The 22,797-nt window shown below is 39.0% G+C and overlaps 1 protein-coding gene across 6 annotated transcripts in view; it reads right to left on the reverse strand.

Annotated features, from left to right (window-relative positions):
• The window catches only part of TRPS1 (transcriptional repressor GATA binding 1), a 213,670-nt gene that overhangs the window by 166,185 nt on the left and 24,688 nt on the right, over window positions 1-22,797 (reverse strand). For 3 of the 6 annotated variants that reach the window (XM_014870088.2, XM_014870092.2, XM_014870087.2), the window contains exons 2-3: window positions 8,070-8,228; window positions 4,158-5,086 (exon numbers count right to left, since the gene is read on the reverse strand). In XM_014870088.2, the coding sequence (XP_014725574.1) occupies window positions 4,158-5,086; window positions 8,070-8,106 (966 nt within the window). In that variant the 5' untranslated portion in view covers window positions 8,107-8,228. The remainder of the gene's footprint in view (window positions 1-4,157; window positions 5,087-8,069; window positions 8,229-22,797) is intronic. The other 3 variants (XM_088178532.1, XM_014870091.2, XM_014870090.2) reach the window with 2 other exon arrangements.

The following is a 22,797-nucleotide window of genomic DNA, read 5'->3' on the forward strand; positions in this document are numbered from 1 at the left end:
TTCTTATATGTCTGTCAAGATCTAAAATTATGAAACAATCAAAATCAGAGGACTAAATTTTTAAAAATTGGGGTTTTGTAGAGTCTGAATCTTTTTAATGGCTGAATAGAAGAGGAGGTAGATCTGTGCCAATGAGCTCCAGAACCAGGGCCATGCTGAGCAGGAAGTACCTCAAAGGTAGGATACATAATATGAAGCAACCATAAGAACTGCTGAGCACTGCAGTATGTCTTTATTCATGGCTGCATAAATACCCTTCTCCCTTGGGAAATGCCATCTGAAATCCTTACCTGAACGCAGACATTTCTGTCGTTTCTTTGAGGGACACTATTCTCTTTTAAAACACACCAGGAAACGGGGTCATGCTCCCTTTTACACAATAGCCTAATGGCTTGAACACTTGCTCAGGAAACAGGAAAAGTAGGTCCCTTTCCTTGCTCTGTCAGAAGGGATCCAAGCCTGCTTCTTCACCTTTGCTGGGCATGTCCTACGCCTTAGCTACAGGCTGCTATGTGGAAGACAGCACTCTCCAACCTTCCTGTTGAAGCTGTCCCTCTTATCATCCATTAAAAAATTGGGGGTTAGAAAAGACTGCCTGCTCTCTACTTGCCAGCAACTTGCCTATCTGCAGACTTTAACATATACATTAAAGAGTCATTAAATCAGAGGAGACTTAATCATACAGCAAAGGCAATAGCTTTCAGCAACATAGCTGTTAACTTAGTCACATGAATTTTGCTGTAAGTGAAGTCTTTAGATCCAATATAAAGGTTACTGCTTTAGACAGCCATACAGCCTTACATAGACTCAAATATCCAGCAAGATAAAGTTGCCTATAGAGATTGATCAATTAACTAAATGTGAAGAAAAAGTAATGGGGAGCACATCAGCAAAAGATCCATTGAACGCACTTCAAAATATTATTTTGATAAAAGCTATAAAGCTGATTAACACATTCCCTGGGAATTCAGAGAGGTGATAGTGAATGCTTTCTGAAATCTATACTGGCAAGAAAGTTAATCTCTCAGAAACAGCTCAGTGATTTTATCCAATCCTATAGAATTTATTATAACTCAATGAACCAAAAATGAACCTTTGAAGCGAAAAATGGGAACAAAGAGTACAGATTTTCAACAGAAAATAACAATTTCAAACAAGACAAAGGAATCTTGTTAGATTAAATATTCATATCAAGTAAAAATCTGCACGATAGGAGTGCCAGAATGATTGGATTATTTACACCGTTCCCAGACAAATCCACTTTAGGTACTAGAAAATACACTCCCAATATCTGAATACCTGCACATGAAGCCAAATATCTCCAGTTTTGCTGATTACACCCCCTAAAAGCTGCATTTAGGGTTGGGAGGGTGTTTTTTGGATGTTGGTGATGTTTAACTTCACTTCTGTGATACAAGTCCAAAAATGCATTTGATTTCTTTTTCCAAGCCCTCAGCAAATGGACCACATCCCTAGATCTCTAAAGATAGGATAGGAGATACTGTATTTTCCTGCACTCAGACATTTTCCTATGGCTTTTTGTTTGCCTTTGTTATGAATGCAAACTATGGCGCTCCATAACATCCCTCACTACTACAAATCTTCGTACACCACCACGTTGAACTGACTACCATGAGCCAGATCAAAGTCAGTCATCTTCATCCTCTGGCTTCTGTGCCCAGTTCCATGGCTTGAGACCATAAATCTATCAATAACTTCCAGTTCAACTACAACAGAACAGTTTGCTAAGTGCAAGGGGATCAATAAATCAGATCCTAAGCCCAGTTCATTACTATTTCAAGTTAATTACAAAGGGATTATTTTCATTTAGCCCAGTACCTATACAAAATAATAGTGTTAACATGAACCAATTATTCAGGTTCAATTCCCTCTCATGTTATACAGGAGTTTGACTGAACTAGTTTTAACTGAAGCAACAATCAATAGAATCCCTTGTTGTGGTGGGAAACACCAGCCACTCAGATACATGAGGAAAAAACCTCCAAAATGGATACAGGAGCAATATAAACATGTGTGGGTGCAAAGGGGATTTTCAAATGTTCTTTTACTTTGTTTATGAATTCACAAAGCTGCTATGAATCAGGAATGGGGGAGGAGAATGCATTAAAATATTAATCAGTTACTTATCTTCTGACATGTTCTTTATCAACATCTGGTACATGTGCCATTTATGAAGTATGGCATTTGCCACAAAAGCTTATTTAATCTTCCATTCCCAAACTGACCAGGGAAAACTAGCACCCTTAAAAATTAACTTTCTAGATCCAGGATTTTTTTATCTTTCAAATAAATAGCCAACATTGTATAGACTGTCTGTTCTATTTTGGAAAATATTTTTTGTCTGAGAAAAGACTGATCTTAAGTAGATTATCTATGGGATGTTTCCTACCACTTTTTGTCTCCCCTGCAGTATCTTACTGCCAGAGTTTAGTAGACAAGTATAGTCTAGGTTCAGCTGTTTTATTTCTCATTCTATCAGTTCAAACTGAGATAGCTCACACATCTGTTTTATTTCTGAGAGCACTGCAAAGGAAAAGCGTCCAGCTCATTCTAATCAAGCATAAACTTTCCTATAAATAACTAAGGACCTAACGAAACAATTGTTTGGAGGAAATGAAAGTGTGTTTAGAAACTCAAATTCCTCTATACTGTATGTCTGAGCTGCTCCAGTTTGAATGTCTTCCTGACAGCATGGATCAGTTGCTCTAAGATGCTGTCCCTGGAGTCAGCAAACTGAAACTATAGCAGGAAATCCAGGTATTAACATCATACCATGTGCTAATTATAAATCATCATTTCACAATCTGACATTATTCACTTCTAACCTCTTTCAACTACATCACGTATTTGCTTTCTAATCAGAGTCTGACAGGAGAGAGTGCCTGACATGAGACAGGATCTTTTAGTAAGACAGCAGTTCAAAGATTGCAGCTTTTACACATAGTAACGACCTTAGTCGGATTTGCTGTTCCACAAAGAAATTGTAGAGTTTCTTTAAAAAGAGGAAAACTTTAAATCATTTGAAAAGCTTCAAGTTCCTGACTTGTTTTCTGTTTTTGGTTTCTTCCTTGAAGTTAGATGTTAGCCATCTTAACCTGTCTTGCAAAATTTCTATCCTATAGCTACAGTTTCTGCAAGCATAATTAAATATTTTCACCTTTCTACCTTTTTATTTTAACATATCCTGGGAGTTTTATCAGGTGATTACTGCAATGTTTCTATGTATGCAGTCACGTGAAAATGGATGGACATTTGAGCATGTATTGTATGCAAACTTCATTACTTTGGTTTAATTCTTCTTAAAAATATGAATTTTTGTATCATATATAGTACTGAAATATCCTACTCTATCTCGCAGCTTAATCTAAAGATTTTTTTAAAGCACCATCAATTTTTTAAACTAATTAAATACTAGCTGATAAGAAACTAACAGAGAGTCCATGAAAAACTTTTGAGTTCACTCCTTCATGGTAAAAATAAGATTTTTTTCCAGTATTATCTGTAGTTTTTTTCCTACTTGCACTAGATGAGAATGACTGAGGCAATAATCCTTTTCTTACAGGCTTACTAACGTGAAGGACAGCATGGATTACTGTTACTTTTTGAAATGTTTTAAATATCCATTGTGTATCCTATTTTTCTGGCACTAGAAAATTTCAGAGCTGCCAAGACTTGCCATTTATTTCATCTTAATAAAGAATCAATAAGCCAAATCTTGACTCCCAGCAGATGATAATTTAGGATTACATTTTTAATTTCCAGCTGCTGTCTTTTGTCTATCTGGTTGTTATTTTTCATTATTATTTGCTCTTTTCTTTCTGTGACAGTAAATCCTTCAGATATGATTACCAATTCAGCTATTTGCCTGTTTGCTGAATAAGATCTCTTGCTATTGATTACCATAACAACTAAATCCTACACAGAAATGTCACTGGTCAAAAAGCCAAACACTCCTCTACTGTACAAGATGCTCAGCAGACCTACAGAGAGCCTGGCTAAAATAGACAAAATGGTTCTAGAGGCTTAAGCAGGTTATATGAGATACAGTAATCATGTAGGCAGGAAAGGCTTTGCAAGATCTGGCTTTGCAGCTGAGAAGGCAGTGGGCAGAAGCAGGGAGGCTGGAGCATACAAACCTGCACATCGTAAGTCCCATTTAACAAGACAGGCCTCTGGGAGTTGATGTCCTGCAGTACCCCTGAAAGCACAGTGCGGTTGACTTTCTGGAAGTCTTTGGAGTGGCTGAATTGCACCATGTTGTGGAGAGCCAAAATTTTAGTGTCGAGCTCAGCATCCTGCCTGGTGCGGTTGTGCAGTCCTAGGTGGTACTTGCGGAAGTGTTTGATGAGATCTGTGGGGTCGTTCCCGTAGTAACCGTACCCACAGATGTTGCATTTGAAGTCCTGAAGCTCTGGAGACAGAGGCGCTGTATCTGGATTATCATTTACCAACAAATCTGCTTTTGATTTGTTCAGCCTTAAACCCCCATCTGAAGGCACTTGTGGGTTTTTTGAGGCCATGGGGACCGGGCTTGAGCCTTGGCCATCAGTTTGACCACTTTGCACTTGCACTGTTTCATCTGAAGCTTTTGGCGACATCTGATGCTCCTCATTTGTCTCCGCTGCATCTCCTGACGGGGTACAGACCACATCTTGGGTGTCATCTGCATCTGATTTTTGAGGAGACTTCAAGGGCTCACAGATTCCCCCAACAGCTGGAGATGAGAAAGCCAGCATATTTCTGTCTGTCACCTCATCATGAGGGAAGGATGGAACATTTCCTCCCTTATTGTGGCTTTCATAATTGAAGCCAGCCTTTTCACTCAGCACTGAGCTTTTCAAGTCCTTTTTAACACTGGAAGATGGCTCTTGGACATGCATGCAAAGTTCCTCCTTGTTACTTAACTCTGCCGCATCACCCTGGTCAGTGTTTTCTTGCATCTGCTCTGCAGAAAATTCTTTTTTCCTTCCGGACTCTTCACCTTCAGTACCTGTAGACTCAAGGGTCTGTACCTCACCTTCACTAGCAACGTTTCTTAGAGGGGGATTCTTTTTCCGGACCATATCTACCACAGAAAAGGAAATAAGAAAGAAAAAAAAAAAAAAAGAAAAAAAACCCCTATAGAATTATTCAAGATATACAAGATATGTAACAGATCAAAAACCTGACAATTTTAAAAGCATTCTGAACTATATGAATACATTGAGTACATTAGCTTATCAGAAAATTTTTGTTGAATAGATTTTTAAACTATGCAGAAAACTTTTAAAAAATTAGCACACTGAGACTAAACTAAAAAGAGAACTATAAAAAATCTACAAAAACACTTCCATGAGAGCCAGTGAATTGCAGGTTTTATTATCTTTTGAGATAATAATGGTGTGGCAGGAAGAATTTTAAATGAATGCTTCTTTTAAAATAATTTTAGAAAACTAAGGGGAAAAAAAACTTTTGAAGTCTAACGTTCGTACACAGTACAACTACATATAATGTAGCTTTGCAAAAATACACCTAAAAGATATAAACTTAAGAAGAACTTAAAGAAGTTATTAGAAAGAAAACAGATTTAGTAGAGTAAGTATTTGAGGTTTCAGAGAAAGTATTTTCCTAAGCAGGTATCAGTTTCTCTATAGCAAAAGTTCCCCCTCCTACTGCCCATAAACTTCAAACAGGATTAAACAGATATTCTAGAGCCTGGCTCCACAGTCCATTATTCATGTAATTAGTTCTATTTGCCAAACAAAGAAAAACTAACTTTATTAGGAAACCCATTGTCAATAAAACGTTACAGGCCTGGATCCAGACATTTGACATCACTATGTGGCTGAGCCAGGATCTGCCCTGAAAACACCTGGAATCCACATGGATCTAATCAGCCAAACCTTCCTCTGTTCAGTTCTCCTTGCAGACACAGCCACTACTGCTAAATCTGCAAGTACACTTCCAGGATCCATTTAAGAAAGCTGAGACAGGACAGCAATAAGGATCAGAGAGAAAGGGGGAGTCTGCCACCAATGAGTTAGCTGCTTTCTGAATGGGTGAGATTATGGAAGGACAAGTAATCACACCATGCAGGTACTCAGTCAAATTCCTCGTCCACTTCACCTTGCCCACCCTATTTAAGAGAAATTATATATATTTGAAACTCCTCTGCTTTCTCAACTGTGTGGTTCTGGATTTGATATTCAGCACCAGCTGGTTTGATCAATTTGTGTTCACATGCTAGCTATGGGCAGAAGACAGATGTGCCCCAACATTTCTATGCTCTTAATCTTTGCCAATGCTGTATACAAGGATGGATGTTTCTCTTTGCCAAAGTGTGTGTGGTCTGGTGGCAGCAGCCTGCAGTACCACACATGAGATGTGAGCTACAGACTCAAGTGTGAGCCGCCATTCCCAGGCCAACCCTGGCCAGGCCCTACAGAGGCACTGGAGATACACACTGCTCTGCCAAGGCAGGACCACCTGGTGACGCTGGGAGCAGCACTGATGTGCTCCAAATGGTGCTGCATCCAGACCCTTGAGAGCCGCGGACAACCTTCTCAAAACAGTACTTTGAGAAGCAAGGCTGGGGACAGAGGCTAAAAATAAAAGAACAGGCATCTGTATATCCTCTTATTTCCATCTGCTCCACATGAAAGGGCACTATATGCTCTGTTGATAAAAACAGACAACTTCTTAGGGGAAATGTTCAACTTGTGTCTTGGGCTGGCTCTGTTGTCTTTGTGGTTGAGCTGATCCACAGGCAGCATGGGCTACAGCAAGGCGGCTTTCACACAGAATGCCAGCTCGTGTTACAGAAATTTTGACACTCCGTGTGGTCTTAATATTTCTTAAATGCCTACTGCGATTCCTTACTGTAGAAGACACGTATGCTTGGGAACCAAATGTCTTCTCTTTGGTATCAACTCCATCTGCCAGGGGATGTATGAACTAAACTGGACTTTCCTTTTCCCCATTAACTTCTGAACCATGAAGTCGCTCAGAACTCAGAGAAATATTTTCTGCTGTGGTGAGAGAACTATTACAATATAGATTCAGCCTACTAAAACAACATGCACACATATGCAATTCAAGGTATGAAGACAGTCAGCCTTTCAGCATTGCTACTTCTCTGTGAGACTCCATGAATGCTATTGGTCAATACACACTAAAAATATCTGTGAGCATCTCTGGTAGGTGTTAAGTATGCATTTTTCTCCCGGCTACACATCCCAAACCATTTTTAAAATAAATCCCTTCCATTTAAATGCAATTCGTGGCAGATGACAGAGAAAGAAGTCCTGACTGCAGTGAAGAAAAATCAGAAATTGAGAAAGTAAACATCGTGACTGTTACCTCAGTCAAAATTAAACAAGACTAAATGCAATGTTCTAAAATGTTTTTGTTACAGATATTTTTGGCAGATAAGGAAGGCTTAGAGATTTGCTATCTTAATGACAACTGATGGAAGAGTCAGAGAAAAGGACAGAAAAAAGTCCCTTTAAAGAAAAGAGAAATCTGGACTGTATACAGGCTAACTGGAGTGTAGATCTAGCTACTTTAGTTCTAATTTTCCCAATACATTTGTCAGTCTGGGTTGTTAATGGAGGAGAAAAAAGAAAACCATATCTGCCTAATGGAGCTTTTTCATGCAGTATTCTACAATTGGAGAAAGAAAGGAAAGAAGAGAGAAGATAACATTGACTTCCTTAAGTTGAATTTAAAAGTATTTTCCCTTCTTTTCTCTTTTAGCTTTTGAAAAATCATCTGTCATTTATTTGTTTGATATCCACTCAAGGGGACGGTAAGAAAAGACACAGGGATTTTTTTGTTGCTGAAATTCCACCACTATCATTTTTCAGAGACATATTATGTAAATAAAACTACATTTGCAATACTCCTAAATTGAAGAAACCATCCCCTAGCAAGTCATAAGTTAGATACAGAAAGAATATAGCCACTCTGAAATTATTATCTCTAAGACAAATAACAGATTGCACAATGTTTTATTGTGTGCCAAGAACGTTTTCGGTTAACAATTTCACTTGAAAAAATAGATCACATACTTGTAAAATCATACCCAGCATTGACTTCATAAGGCATGTGGCTTTAGAGTGCTTTTTACAATTATTAATTCTATTAGTCAACTAGCAGGCGGGCTAATGCAATTGTCTTAGAAGATGCACGGAAGACACAGAAGACATTTTGAGAGCTGATCTGTATATCTGCAAAACAAAACAAAAAAAAGATTTTCCTTCCTAAATTATGCATTCAAAAATGGTGTTTACTTAAAAACATTATTATACCTATTGTACATCCCCATGCATCTGTTACTGGGCACTATACAAACAGAGTCTGCTGTTCTCTATTTCCCTCAAACATGAGAAATCTCGTAGCTCTCTTCTCCTCAGACACACGTGCTCTGGCACACACAAGGCACTCACACAAAAAGACCCAAAAAAATCTCAGAGATAATGTTTACCAAACACAAAGTCTAAAACAAGTTAAAAGTAACTGTTGAAAATGAGCTGTAAAAAGAAAGTGTCTTAAAAATTCACACGCATCATCATGGGACTGGCCTAATGGGATAGTTAACGCATCTAAATAACTCCATCAGCCATTGTAAGTTAACCTCTGCTGGCTGCCTTCTGTTCCACTTCAAACAAAATTAGTGGTGTTACTTTCGTTGTTAGCAGGCAGGCAACTTCCCACATCTCTGCAATGCCATCACAATAGTAAGCACATTTGTTGGGTGCTAGTAAAGAAACCAAGTGAGAAATAGGCTTTGGGACTGAACTACCTTTTCATCACTGAAAATAGTGATCTGCCCAAAATAAAAGAAATACTAAAACTGATGTGAATTAAAGGACTTCTCGAGCTGAGGGAATTTTGGATAAGGCCCAGGTTGCAGCTATATGTACTTTCCCTCAAAAACAGCCAAGGCTACTCTATGAGGTTCATACATCTGCAAGATACAATTTTCTGTTCAACAGTCACTCGCATCAATTTACGCCTGGAAACAAAAACTTCTGCTAAAATCACTTCGAAATTCAGGATAATTAATTACCATAGTGACTACTGTACTTCGTTAAAAAAAAAAAAAAAAAAAAAAAAAGAAAAATTCTGGTAATCAATAGTTTCTTAAGAGTGGTGAAGATAATGGCTAATTACCTGCTGATCACCAGCTCCCCAGTGGGTCATTGTTGTTGCTCATTACTTTTACTGAATGTGATGCTTGTCATCAAAGCCTATTGCAACAGAATGGTTGTTGCCTAGTGCTTGTGCTGCAGGTTTAGGTCAGATCTTAGTCATATGCTCTTTTTAACAGAATAATCCATCTAGAAATACGTTTGAATTTTATGAGATGACACTGACTAATCTTTGTATAAGTAGATGCACAAGCAGACCAAGAGCAGACTGAGTCAAGGGTATATGAAGACTGTGATAGTATCAGTTAATACACTGCAGCAACAAAAAGTTAAATGAAAATACACATTTATATTCAACAGGCTCAAGTAGGACATCTTTGTTAAGGGATCGTAAAATTAATACTTTTACACTCATATATATTACACACCCACACAAAGACATATAATGCACATACGGTGCTTGAACATCAATCATTTTCCCAGAATAATGCAGCAAAAAATCATTAACTCTCAGTGTCTCAGCTTAATATACGTGTAATACTTACCTATCTCACAGGAGTGTTGTGAGGCTTAATTAATTAGTGACTGTAAAGCACTTTGTGATCCTCTAATGAAAGGTGCTACATAGCACAAAGTATTATTAAAATCATTAGGACCACAAAAAAGCCCTGTGGAATTCCAGCCTACACTGTCTGTTGGGGTTGGGAGTGATTTTATTATTAAAAGGACACCATCAGACTAATTTTCATAATTTTTTCAAGATTTTTTTCCCCCTTTGCTGTTGTGATAGCACGTTAGTAACTAGAAATTTAATCTTTATCATCTTAATAGCATATACTCATGTAGTTTGTTACTGCAGGGCTAGAGAAGAGAGCAGGGCTTTTGGCATTCATCTGGCTTTCCCTTTTAAGAAAAAAAAAATTTGAGAGATTGAGAGACATATTTTGACACCTTCCCACACTCCACTCCAGCAGGACAGCCGATCATGTGAGATCGCAGGATACTTGCTATAGCTGCATGGGAAAATAACGCTGTGGTTTTAATTTCTCTCCTTTTTAGACTTCTTTTTCTTTCAAAAAAGAAAAAAAAAATAAAGAAAAAAAACACAAGACACAAAACAAAACCCAGTTTATTACACATAAATAGACTACAAAGACTGTCTGCTGTTCTTCATATAAAATCCCCTAAGTGTTCAAAGTGCCGGCTTCTATCAAGCACATGAAGTCCTAATCAATCTGGAGCCTCCCCCCTACTCTCCATACAGCAATCGAGCAGCTGTAAGGCACACGAGCTCCGAAGGCACAGCGCTCCTGTTTTGAGACTGAATTTCTGGGAAAGCGTCTCGGCGGCTCCGTCCCTGGAGAGCCACCCGGCACCCAGCCCTGCCGGGCAGCCTGTCCCGCCGGGCTGGCCCAGACCTGTGCCGAGCACAACCAGAAACTTAACAACCTCATTAATACAGCCCACAATTCAAAGTCATGTTTTCTAATTTAAGCGTTAAAAAAAAAATAAAATTAAAAAAAAAATCTGTAAATAACACTGGAAACTCTAGGTGAAATTGTTGCCCTCACAGATTACTTTAGATGCATACTACCCCAGACTCAGACACAGTGGCAGAGGACTGGCCAAAGCTGCTGCCCTTCTACCTTCCCTTGTGGACACTTGCACAATGAAATGACAGAAAAGGGACACGCACAGCTTCACATCCCTGCCATCTCCGGCGGGGACACAGAGCAGGAGGCACTCACACACCATGCTTCTCTCCCACTTTTTCTCGTGGTTCTCAGAGCAACCTGCCAGCAAACAACCAACACATGGCCCTGCCTAACTTTTCTCTGCTGAGAAGGGAAGGAAAGAACAACCTCTTTTGTGTAAGGAACCCAAGAGTCAGGCCCTAAACAATGGGAGGGCAGAAGAAGCTTAATGACAAGCAACTGCCTCTTCAATAAGACCACCTCCTTTCTGCTTTGGCACAAGTGTCTTCAGAAGATGTCACAGCTCTAAGCAACTGACAAGTTTATTCCAAAGGAGTTTTTAATCTCTACATGTTCTTCTGCAAGCCCCTCAAACAGCATGTCAACTCTTTCCTGCCTGAAATTGCTAAGGTAGAACAAGATTCCAGGTTATCAGTAAAATTAGGCAGGATCAGACATTGTAATTGGACAAAATACATCTGTTTGATATTTTACACTCCACATGCTCCACTGAAATTATCATAGCTTCATCAATCTAAAAAATGCAAGGAGAAAAAAACGTGCCTTAAGTGTTGTATTAGTAGAACAGCATTATAGCAAAACACTTGTTTTTTCTCCTCCTCTACTACTCATTTGCATCTTCAGGCTCTTCATTTTAGCCCCTGATCACCAATTTGCCAAGGGCTGTTTGCAATTTTTTTCCCCCACAAGTCTACAACAAAGAGAAAAGTGAAAAGAGCTGTGGTCTGTTCAAGCTTGCTCCTTCCATTTGTATTTACTTTCCCAGCATTGATCGTTCTCAAATCTCTAAAGTTGCACTATTGCACATCTTAAAACCTGTTCAGCTACAAAGTGCTATCACCTTCAAACAACTCTCATCAGATAAATCTCTTATTAATTCGCATTGAATTAATTCACAATGATCTTTTCTATTACCTTATGCTTCAGAGCACAGCACACATCAGTAGTCACCTAGCCACTGGAATAAATCTAACCTTTTCTATGGGTATAAAGCAGACACTTGGTTATTTCAAGAGAGTTTAGGAGTAGCATTTCAAAATAGATTGTTTAAGCCCACTTCCAGGCACTTATTTAATTTTAAGCTCACTCTTGGGGTAATCACACAGACACTTTCAGGAGAAACTGAAGTCAAAAGGTGGTATGTCTAAAGAGGTGACATGAAGGAGAATTTTATGCTATCTTGCAACCAAAATGAAGAAGTCAAAAAATGCTTTTATCTACAAGTTCCTGAGTACAGCAGGTTGCTGCTCTACATTTCTTACTGGCCTGCTGCAGAGCTTGTTCCTACCTGCCCTCCACTGCCATCCATCCAGGATGGGAGAGCCCAACAAGGCAAGATTCACTTTGCCCTTGCTTCCAATCAAGCACCTAAAAGCACTCTGTACATGTGACAACTAATTAAAACTCCACGAAGCTTGTGAAACAGGAAAACTAACATCACTACCATTTTATGCATAAATAAAATTATCTACAGAGAAATGAAAAATTCAAAGTGTTCTAGGTGTTGTGCAGGCAGAGCTCCTGGCTAGTGACTGAACCTGGATTCTCCAGAGGTTCCAGGTCCATATCTCTCTCCTGTATATATTTCAGTAAAGAAAGCATCATCCTAGCACTTGGCAAAAGGCCAAGATCCCATAATTTAATAAGGTACAGAAGGAGCATCTCATGCAAAAAACTAAGTGCTCCAATTTATCATGACAGTTATGGGATAAGCTGACATTTTATTTGTATGCAAATTAGTCTCCAAAACAGCGTTAAAAGGCTGCACTTTCAGAGAATATTATGCCTTTGCTTCTCTGTTCTGCATTTATCTAAACTCAGCTTTGTATATTAAAAGTAGTTTAATTTTTATGTATTGATGCTGCTTTGCATGCTCCCCAATCTACTGTTATTGCACCATGGAGAGAATCCAGCCTGATTTGCTTACTGCAATGAAGTAACTGACTTCTGCCAGGACTGACACCTCCTATGAGAGCCCTGCCTGCCATCCTCTCTGAATCTTCTGGTTATTCTATTAATTATCTGTCGTTACACTTTATAGGATGCAGAACATTCCCAACTAGATGAAACCAGAGGTCCGTTTAGTCTGGTGTTCTTTTTTGGAGATACCAGAGCCTTCAAAGAAGGTTCAACTGCCTTTGGATAGAATCACTTATTTCTGTGAAAAATAAATTGCTCCTAATCCTCAGTGCTTAAGACAGAAGACACTGGCTTAGTTTCTGAAGAGTAAGAGGGTCTGCAGGCCTTAATTATCTCTCAGCAATTTACAATTTGTTTTTAAAGAAGTCTTGTATATCCCCACGTCCAATAAAAGTGACCAGTATCTATGCCAACATTACAACAATACTGGTATCAGTGACATCTTGTACCTCTCACTCTAAGATCTAAATCTGGGGAAAAAAAACAAAAAAAAAAAAAAAAAAGGAAATATTTTAAGTGTTCAGAGTTTGCTTTTTGCCAATGGAGTAGAGTTTTCCCTCAGTCTTGTACTAGCAAGAATCAAAGACCCCCTGGGCTGTGGGCACATCTATCACATCTCCACAGTTCATTCTGTCTTTAGGGCAAACAACCACTGTCTTGTTAAACTCTTCTAGTAGGTGTGGCAATCTCATATGTTTCAATTTCTTTTCAGCCTGAGTAAACTTAGTGTTCTTCTCTCTAATCCAAATGTCCTTTGAAGACAATGGGAGTTTAGGGTTTGCAAATGACTCAGAACTGAATCTGAGTTGAGTGTACTGGCAGAGGCAAGCACAGTGCTACCTTGAGATGAAGAGTGAGGAAAGAAGGTGACCTCCTGGCTGCTAGGCAAGAGCAATCAGGTATGGGTACAAGAAATGACTCACTTGTTCTTTTGCATTAAGAATACAATGGACTGATCCTTTTCCCTTGAAGGTAATGGCAAAAGCCCCACTGACTCCTAGACACTAGAGAAGCAAGTCTGAGATGTGCTGTCCCCTTCTGTCAGGTGAGGTCTGTGATACAAGAGAAAGGCATCAGAGTTCCCTTGCCCAAAACCTCAGTCAAATGGAACCATAAATTACTTGGAAGAAGAGGAAAAGATGCAAGAGAGATAAAGGATGGTTTTGGCTAGCATTCCAGAAAAGCTCAAATAATTTTGTTTCCAACTAGGGGCAAAATCCTCCCATTTGAAACAGGGTTGAAATTTCAGAAACTGGGAAGGAGCAGAAGTCCACAGCCTAGACCTAAAATAGTAATATTAAATCATCCCTGGAGAGGGCATTATTGTAGACCAGACCAGCCAGACCAGAACCAAGATGAACATGAGTTTGCAAAAATGTCCTTAATTTTTTTTTTCTTCTGAAAAAAGATTTGGCAAGGGTTTCCAGACACAAGTTACATAGGTAAGAGAGGGCAACCAAGGGCAACCGGAGTTGAGCCCACATACATCAAAGTAGACTCAGGCTTTGGGTACCTATCCAAACTGAGCCTTCAAAGGTTCTGATGTTGCCCTATTGTTTAGCTTGAATCTTGTCTAAGCTTGTTCAGGAGAACCCACATTCAGAAGTATGGAAGAAGGGAAAAAGAACACACATTTTCCAAACTGTGATTGCAAAACAAAACAAAAAAATGTAAATCTACCTGCTGCAGGGTAATACTGGTAAGCGTGGCTAGCTATTGTTGCTCCATGCTTTTCAATTTCCATATATTAGCATTCATTGCCGACATTATTAAATCCAAAGTTATCTGGATGCTTTGATCAGCAAATTGAACCTTGAGTCTATATATGATGTACCTATATTCACATAAAGTTTACAAAACTATTATATTTCCCTATTTTAACTTTTTTCCCCCCACATGCTGTGAGTTTCCATATATCCCACAGCCATACATTCCAAACACAGACTATTTTATTTAGTAATTTATTCAAGAATTTAGATAAAAAGAAAAGCAATGGAAATTGTTTGGCAATCTCTATATAAACAGCTCCTATACATTTGGGTTGAATCATTCAGCAATCGCTCATCTTGACATGCCTGTGACAGACAAAGTTTTCATCACCAATATGCCCTCTTGACTTAGAGATCAGGATACAGGGGATCCATATCACAAAATCTCTTTTACCATTTATGGCTATCGCTAAAATTAAAATCACATTAAACATAAGCAAGTCAGAATTTTGGCACTGTTTTTCCACTCAGCACAAATAACCCCACTCTCCATTGTGAATGGGGGAGAAACAACAGCAGTGGCAACCACAACAAAAGAGCGGATTGTGTGTTCCCTACACAAAACAGAAAGCTGTGCCTATTCAAGAAATCTTGGCCATTTGTCAGAAATTATAGAACTGATGTTGGAGCCCAATATTGGCTCCAGCCAAAGCAATGGTGAATTACCTTGCCTTTCAAATTCTTTTTCGAAGGAAAGACTCTCTCGCAGCACATATCACATGGTCCTCATGCAGACTGAGAAACAGAGCCACTTTCTTAAAAAACCCAAAGTAAAATACATTAAAATAAAAAGACCAAAGTGAATGCAAATGGATTCACTCTGAATGGTTTGTCTATTATTTGCCCCTTTTACCTCGTATTTTTCTTTTAAAGCTGAGAAATTAAGTGAAATGCTGATAAGAAAGCTAGTCTTAATAATTTGTTATGAAAGAGCCTTAAAACAGTAGCACTTTCTGGACAGCCGCAAGAATTGAGTACACGCATTCACTGAGGAGTATGATTTCTGTTTTACCCATTTCAGTTCTGGTCGGAAAAGGGGGAAGGAGGGCGCAGAATAAGAAGACTCCTTGATACTCTGCTGATGTGGCTTTGCAGCAGCTTCATGATTGCTGGCAACCCTTTAAAACTGGCAAGGGATGCCAGCGCCAGCCTGCTGACTCCTGGATGAATATATATAGTGCAAATAATGCTGTTCTTGAATCAGTTTTTCCCAAACTCCCACATAAACTTTCCATGGGAAAATCTCATAATGCCTGCATAAGTGATTTTATGAATCTAGCTTTCAGCTTTTGATAGAAGATTTCTTACGCTACTGGCTTTGATTCTTTATTGCACAAAGGGGTGGTGCCAAAAGCCCTCACATTAGCCTGGACCATACAGACATCAGGAATTTAATTTAAACATCAGCAATCTGCCAGGATCATAAAACACATACAAAATAAGATTTAATTTTTTTCCCTGAGAGGTAAATATGTAATTTCAGAAACATAAGTACAACATAGATGGCAGCAACATACAGACAGAAACTAAAACTACAAATGAGAGTAGAAATCTTCAGTCTGCAGAGATGAACAGTAGTGAACAGTTATTTTATTCCTATTGAATATATATTTTGAAATAAGTTGGGCACTATATTTCTTTTCCAGAAGTAATGCATCTAAATGTTCCCTAAAAAATATATATTAAAAAAATATAACTACCTCTCTAAAGGCTACAGAGAGGTATACAACGACAGATTATACTCATATTTCCATTCTCAAAAATGCCCTGTATGCAAGCAAGTCTTACCACATTGCTCCTGTCTTCCTCCTCAGAGCTGCCTTCATGCCACCTCAATTTCCAGTTCGGTACCTCACTAGTTTTAAGAAATATCCAGCAATGATGCTGAGCTGATTTGTTGCACTGGGATGTATCCCACAAAAAGCGAAAGCTTTTGCCGTGTTTTCACTTAAAAAGAAAGCAACTATTAAAGCAGCTTCTAGGTTCACTAGCATTTTGGAGTCTAAATAAAGTCCCAAAACTACTTGTAGAGGCTACAACAGCACCTTCTTTGAAGTAATGTTGCAACTTGTGCAAAGGAATTTGGGATGTACCTGAGATCTGAAGGTGTGGGCTACCAATTAACACAGCCAATTAGGTGGAGAAGCTGAGAGTCCAACACGGATGGGGTGAGATAACCACAACTGAATAAAAGGACTGCCAAATGTGAGCCAGTTGGCTGGGTACAGATCATGTCATTCTGCTCATCTAGCTGCTGCCCATCAATAATCTGTTGCTGTTTGCTCTCCCCATGACAATCAATCCAAGCAGCTAGGGCTGCTTCTAATTTTCCAGTCTAGGAATAGCTGCAGAACATCCACAACTGCTTTTTCAAACAACTCAAGAGATAAATGTTTCATCCACATATCAGCGTGCAAATTCTTCCCAAAATGGGACTAGTCAAGAGTAAATGATTACTCCTGTAACAGTTTCATCTGATAAACAACAAGACATAAGGCTGCAAAAGTGGTCTTTGTACCATTAACAGTTAGGAGAGAATCCAACTTCTAAATAACTTGATTAACTGATACAGGACCCAAAAACTGTGACAATTCTGTAGAGACTGTTTCACAATAGATGTAGCCATTTCTTCAGGATTAGTATTAGCTATAAATTTCTTACCCCCTGAAATCTGGTACAACCGGATTTATACAGCAAAGATGCCTTCCTTTGAAGAAGACAGAGATGAAATCAGAGCCAATTAAATTTAAGCATCTCTTAAACAATTCTTTTGTTAAGCAGTATGTATTGAAAGAATAAGAATACATGAGAGAAATTATAAATTATCTTCATAATTTGGCTTTGGCTTCTCTTCTTGTGAGTAATGAGAACAGCCCAAGATCACAGATAAAAATCTTAGCGTCATAAGACATTTGTAACAACCATTGCATGTAGATAAGAAGATGAGCATATATATGCATATATGACCTAAAGAACAGACACTGCAGGAAACCAATGTATTTGTGAAGAACATGGTACTTGGGTCTTCTCCAGCATCAAAATCCACTGATTAAACCAAACATAGACTCGAGTCTCTCTTTTAAAAAACAATAACCTTGTTATCATTCAATTCCTCATCATCTTGATAGGACTTGGCCTATTAATAGAAAAATAATTATTCTTTATGACTCCCAGATCTAAAGAAGCAATTTGATTTCCCATCCTATTACACTCTAAGTTGTTGAAGCTCTGCATCTCCTTTGAATCTGAAATAAAAATACCCAACAGGTCCACTCATTACGCTCACACCTCGTTCGCCCACAGCGGGACCTACATGCAGTTCCCATTTGCCTGCTCACAAGATGGCACGCTTGTCTCACGCCAACTGCACAAATAAGTCAGGATTACACTCACAGCATCAAGGATAATTAAAGGTTAGGCACGGAGGTGGCAGCAACACGCTCCCACACCACCAGCGGCCCCGGCGGGGCTGCAGGTCTGTCTGCCTGTGCTGTGCTGCCTGAAACACCGTGCAGGCACTGCCCTGCTGCTCCTCACTTCCAGATCAGATGGGGCAAACAGTGGGGGCTTGGACGCTGCAAACTCCACAGGAATAAAACGTGGCTCCTTAAGCTCAAACTGAACTTTATCTACGTAAAACTCTACTGGCCTCTGGGCTGAAGGGGACTTGAGCAATTCACGAGTACACTGTAATCTGGGCAACATACACACACACTTGATTAGACTCTAAAATTACTGAAAATTACCATCTCCCTTGCGTCTTTCTAACAGCTTGACATATCAATGCCTAATGTCTCATTATGTTTCAATTTGAATCATGACTGTAAATCAATGAAAATACACAAAAAGAATGAGATGTAAAATTTGGAAAAAATTAAGATGCATGAGAGACTGGACATTAGAAACTTTAGGAAAACATTAAAATCAGCAACGGAAACATCATATAAATCAAGAAATGGCAAGTCTACTGGAGGTAGTGTAATAAAGACCCCATGCTTTGCTCATCACAGGTAGAGTTAAAATTTGTTCAGATTTAAAGAAATGTCCTTTTTTCTTTTTTGTTTTCTTTAAAGACAAATATATGTAATAGAAACAATAGGAACATAGGAATAGTATTGTAACTGTTGATTTCATTCACATTCACTATAAAAGATCTACCAAAACAGAAAAGATACCACCTTTTATTTCAACTGCAGAAAGAGTGCATAAAGTCAGGGATTTTTGTTTACATGGCAGGCAAGTACACACATTTAATTGTACACACAGGCCCTTCAAGTTAACCTGTGTCCTTTATACAGGTAACCAGCTGCTAATCATTTTCTGCAGATCCCTTCATTTTGCTCTGAACTCACAGCATCACAAGAAAATTTGATCTTTGAACCCAGCAAAAATTATATACATCTTAGGCTGTACTGGCACTGGCATGTGACCACTGTAACTGGGGTTCAAAAAGTGAGGAAGTGCCAATGGTTTAGGCATCAATATGGGCAAAAGGAAGACCATGTGCAAGCTCACACTGCCATCACAATGCTGTGCAAGCTGGAAATGGTGAAGCCACATGAAAGCATCAGACACTTCTCACTGCCAGCTAAACTGCTTCCTGTAATTATAAATATACAAAGGTTAAAGTAAGAAAATTACTACAATGCACTGATAGAAAATGAATTCTCAAGTACTCAAAAGATTAATCAACAACAGTCTACCAGCATAAGATACTGTGGCAAGACTCAGCATTTCTGAAGCGACAGCCTGGCACTTTATTTGCTTTGCTACTTGAGAAAAATCCAACATCAGATCGTGGGTGCATCCCAACTGTGGGATACTCTTCTGCAACTCCCAGCTCCAAATGCTCACCCTGGCAACATCCTGACTACGCGTCAGAAAATCTGGTTTGGCACCATCCTCCTAAGCATTTTGGACTCCATCAGTAGAAACTCAAGCGAACAGACAAAACGCAACGTGCGCCATCCAGCAGATGAGAATTGCAGAGTCTGGTCTGCAGGAGAGAATCAACAACTGCTCAGCACTGGTTTATGCCTCCTACAAGCACTCCACCTTTCACCAATACTGAGGAGACGCTTTCTGCTCTGGTTTATAAGTCATTTTTTCATTACTATATATTGGGGGGTTTTTTATTTTTTTTTGGTTTTTTCTCCTTAAATAGAACAGTAGATGATTAAAATAGAAGAGGCAGACCTATGGTTATACAAGCAAACATGGTCTCATAACTTCCTTTGACTCCATAGAAAATCAACATTATACACTAATCACTTCCACTCCACAACAGCCATATCACAGCTATGTTTACACTGTTTTTGTAACATTCATCAAGAAGTGAGCCTGGCCTTGAGGCCAAATGACAAAGCAGAGACTGAAACTCTTCTACAATATTCTCAAGTCACTTCTTTCAATTTAAACTAGTCCATCAGGGTCTAAAAGTCTCATTTCAAACAGCTGCATCACAGATGAGCTAACAAGACAAATACTAAAGTGTTTATACAGAAAATACTAAGGAAACTGAACGATAACAAAAGTTTTATGGTATCTTCAATCTAGAGAAGTACAGAGATATACAGAAAACTACTGAAAATTGTATTGAAAGTGGGAATGAAAACTAGTAAGGAAGAGTGCAAGCTCTGTGAAATAACAATCTCACACTTTTTTAACAGTGATTGAGTAAGAAAAAAATAAAACAACACAGTAGAAGACAACAAAGACAAACCAGTCGAAATTACACTTTATGTCCCAGGCAAAAATTTGAGCACAAACAGGTAAGTAATGATGTCACAGATGATACTGCATTAAGAAAACCATTTTAAAATGTTCAAGAAAGATTATTTTTAATGAAAATGAATGAAGATATGGAAGATGTGGCTCTTGTCTTTATGAACATGTGAAGTGCAGCCCATTTAGACTAGAAACACAATAGCTAGCAGCAGGTAAACATTAGGGAGGGAAAAGCTTAGGATCTAGTTGGCATAAGAACAAATAGACTAGCCATGATTAACTTTGGGCTGAAAATGAGAAGGAAGGGTTTTAACTGACAAAGCAGTCAGGCTATGAAACATCCTTCCACCAGACGCTGTCAAGGCAAAAAAAACTCTAACTAATTTTAGGATAAAGGTGGGTCACTTCATAAAAAGGATTACATGTGGTTGATGTTCAAAGAGCTACTCATTGCTCACAATTCCCACAGAACTTTGGGACAACAGACACAAAACCATTTTTCAGGGTATGCACAGCCTTACCACTACTCCTTAAGAATATACATGCCAAAGGCACTCTTTCCTCAAAAGCAGTTGGGGTGAAAGTTGCTCTTTGTCCCTATCATTTTTGTTTAAATATTTTTATATTCATAGTGACCTTCTGCATTCTGTTTAAGGCCAATAGGTTTAAAAACACACTATCTCCCGCATTCAAACTAAATACAATATATGTGTTACTTACTTGGGCAGCAGGAATTAACTCAAACATTATAAACCTTTTGTGAAAAAAGCCATCCTTTCTATCTACTGTCTTACCAGTTACTTGTATGTCTGACTGTGCCACATTTCAAGCAGGCATTGTACATTTTTTTTTTTTTTATTTTGAAGGCAGTTTAGTAATTAAAAATGCAATGAGAAGGCAATTCTTGAGCCCTCTACATAGGTTTCACAAAAGACACACCCTGAGTTGCAAACACTGCTTTGCCAGAATAACCTAACAGAGCTACATTTAAAAGTGGGGGAAAAAATATGGGTAAAGTTATTTTCAGTAAATTGTGCACAAAGTATCTGAGTAGGATAGCAGTCTACAGATAGAATCTGCAGAGATCAGATAGAGACTGATAGATCAAGTTTAGGTGTTTTGAGACTACAACTTGCTGGTCATCAAAAAAAAACCCTTTTTTTAATTTTTTTTTTGTAACACAAAACATTAAAATTCTACATGTTACAGTTTTCAACTGAACTTTGGATGAAAATAAGCAGGTAATGGGTGATACCTGCTGCTCTCTCTATTGAAGAAAATAAACCTTTTGCTCCAGTTCAATGGGGAAAGAATACTACCTGTTTCCCTGCTCCTTCTCGAAGCTACATCTCTCTAGATTGTTGAAACACCCTTGTTCTCACATAATCCACATTTCCAAAACAGAGATGGCTACACAGCCTGATGTGGCCAAACTGACCAATGCAACTCTTAAAATTCCTAAAAAGCTTTTTATGGGGTTCATTTGGGCCTGACCAACCTTCACATATTATTTTGGTTTAGCTATGTAAACACTAGGCCATTTGTTTCAAGCTTCTTCTTCCACACTAGCGCAATACATTAATAATGCTTTTTTTTCTTTCTGCTGCACTCAAATGCATTTAAACATGTACTTATTTATTTATTTACAGTACATACTGTCTGCTAGAACCAGGGCTCTTAGAAAATCATCCATTTGGCAGTCTTTCCAGCATTTTGTTTCTACCTGACATAACATATGAAGGTCTTTTCCCCTTTAAATGTAGTGACCTTTTTGCTTCTGCTTGTGACAAAATGCAAAGACTTAAGATTTCCACCACTAAGCACAAAGAAAAGACGGTAACTTTGACAAAGTTCAAAGGAAAACTTGGTTACATTTCTCATCAGGAGCAGAGCTGTCACCAAGTCAAAGGGAGGGTGCCACAGGCAGATCCATGCTCCAGGATCCAGAATCCAAATGAGCCATTTTATGATGGGCTTAAGCCCTACTGGACTTGAAGGGACGCTGCCCATCCCTTCACCACTGTCTGCAGGGCCCTGCCCTGCTCTGCACCCACACTGGCCAAAAATGCCCTGCTCACAGCCCAGGGCTGGCAGGGGGCCAGTCAGACTGTGCCTTTCAGTGGCAACTCAGGCTTGGATTAAAGGAGCTCACATCTCCTCTGGACAGCCCAGCTCCCATCTCGTTCTCTGCCTTTGCAAACTCAACCAGCACTGGAACTAGCATTAGGAAAAAGCCAGGAAAGGGTCACACACACCTGACAAACCTCCAAACCAAAGCAGTACCTACTCCTCACCCAGAAGGATGACAGGGCAGGTGACCATACTGAAGGTCCTGGGGCAGGGGCCACACTCCTGGCCTGGCTGATGGCTTCTGCACACCTGCAGCCCACCTTGCCACCACACAGGGAACACAAAGCCATCCCTGACAGAGCAGGGGAACAAAAATAAGCCAGGCCTTAAAGGAAGGAATGATTAAAATGTCTTTTTTAAATAAGAGAGAGAGGGGTAAAAGAG

This window comes from Sturnus vulgaris, chromosome 1 (assembly GCF_052056855.1).
Source record: "Sturnus vulgaris isolate bStuVul1 chromosome 1, bStuVul1.hap1, whole genome shotgun sequence".
Classification (NCBI taxonomy): domain Eukaryota; kingdom Metazoa; phylum Chordata; class Aves; order Passeriformes; family Sturnidae; genus Sturnus; species Sturnus vulgaris.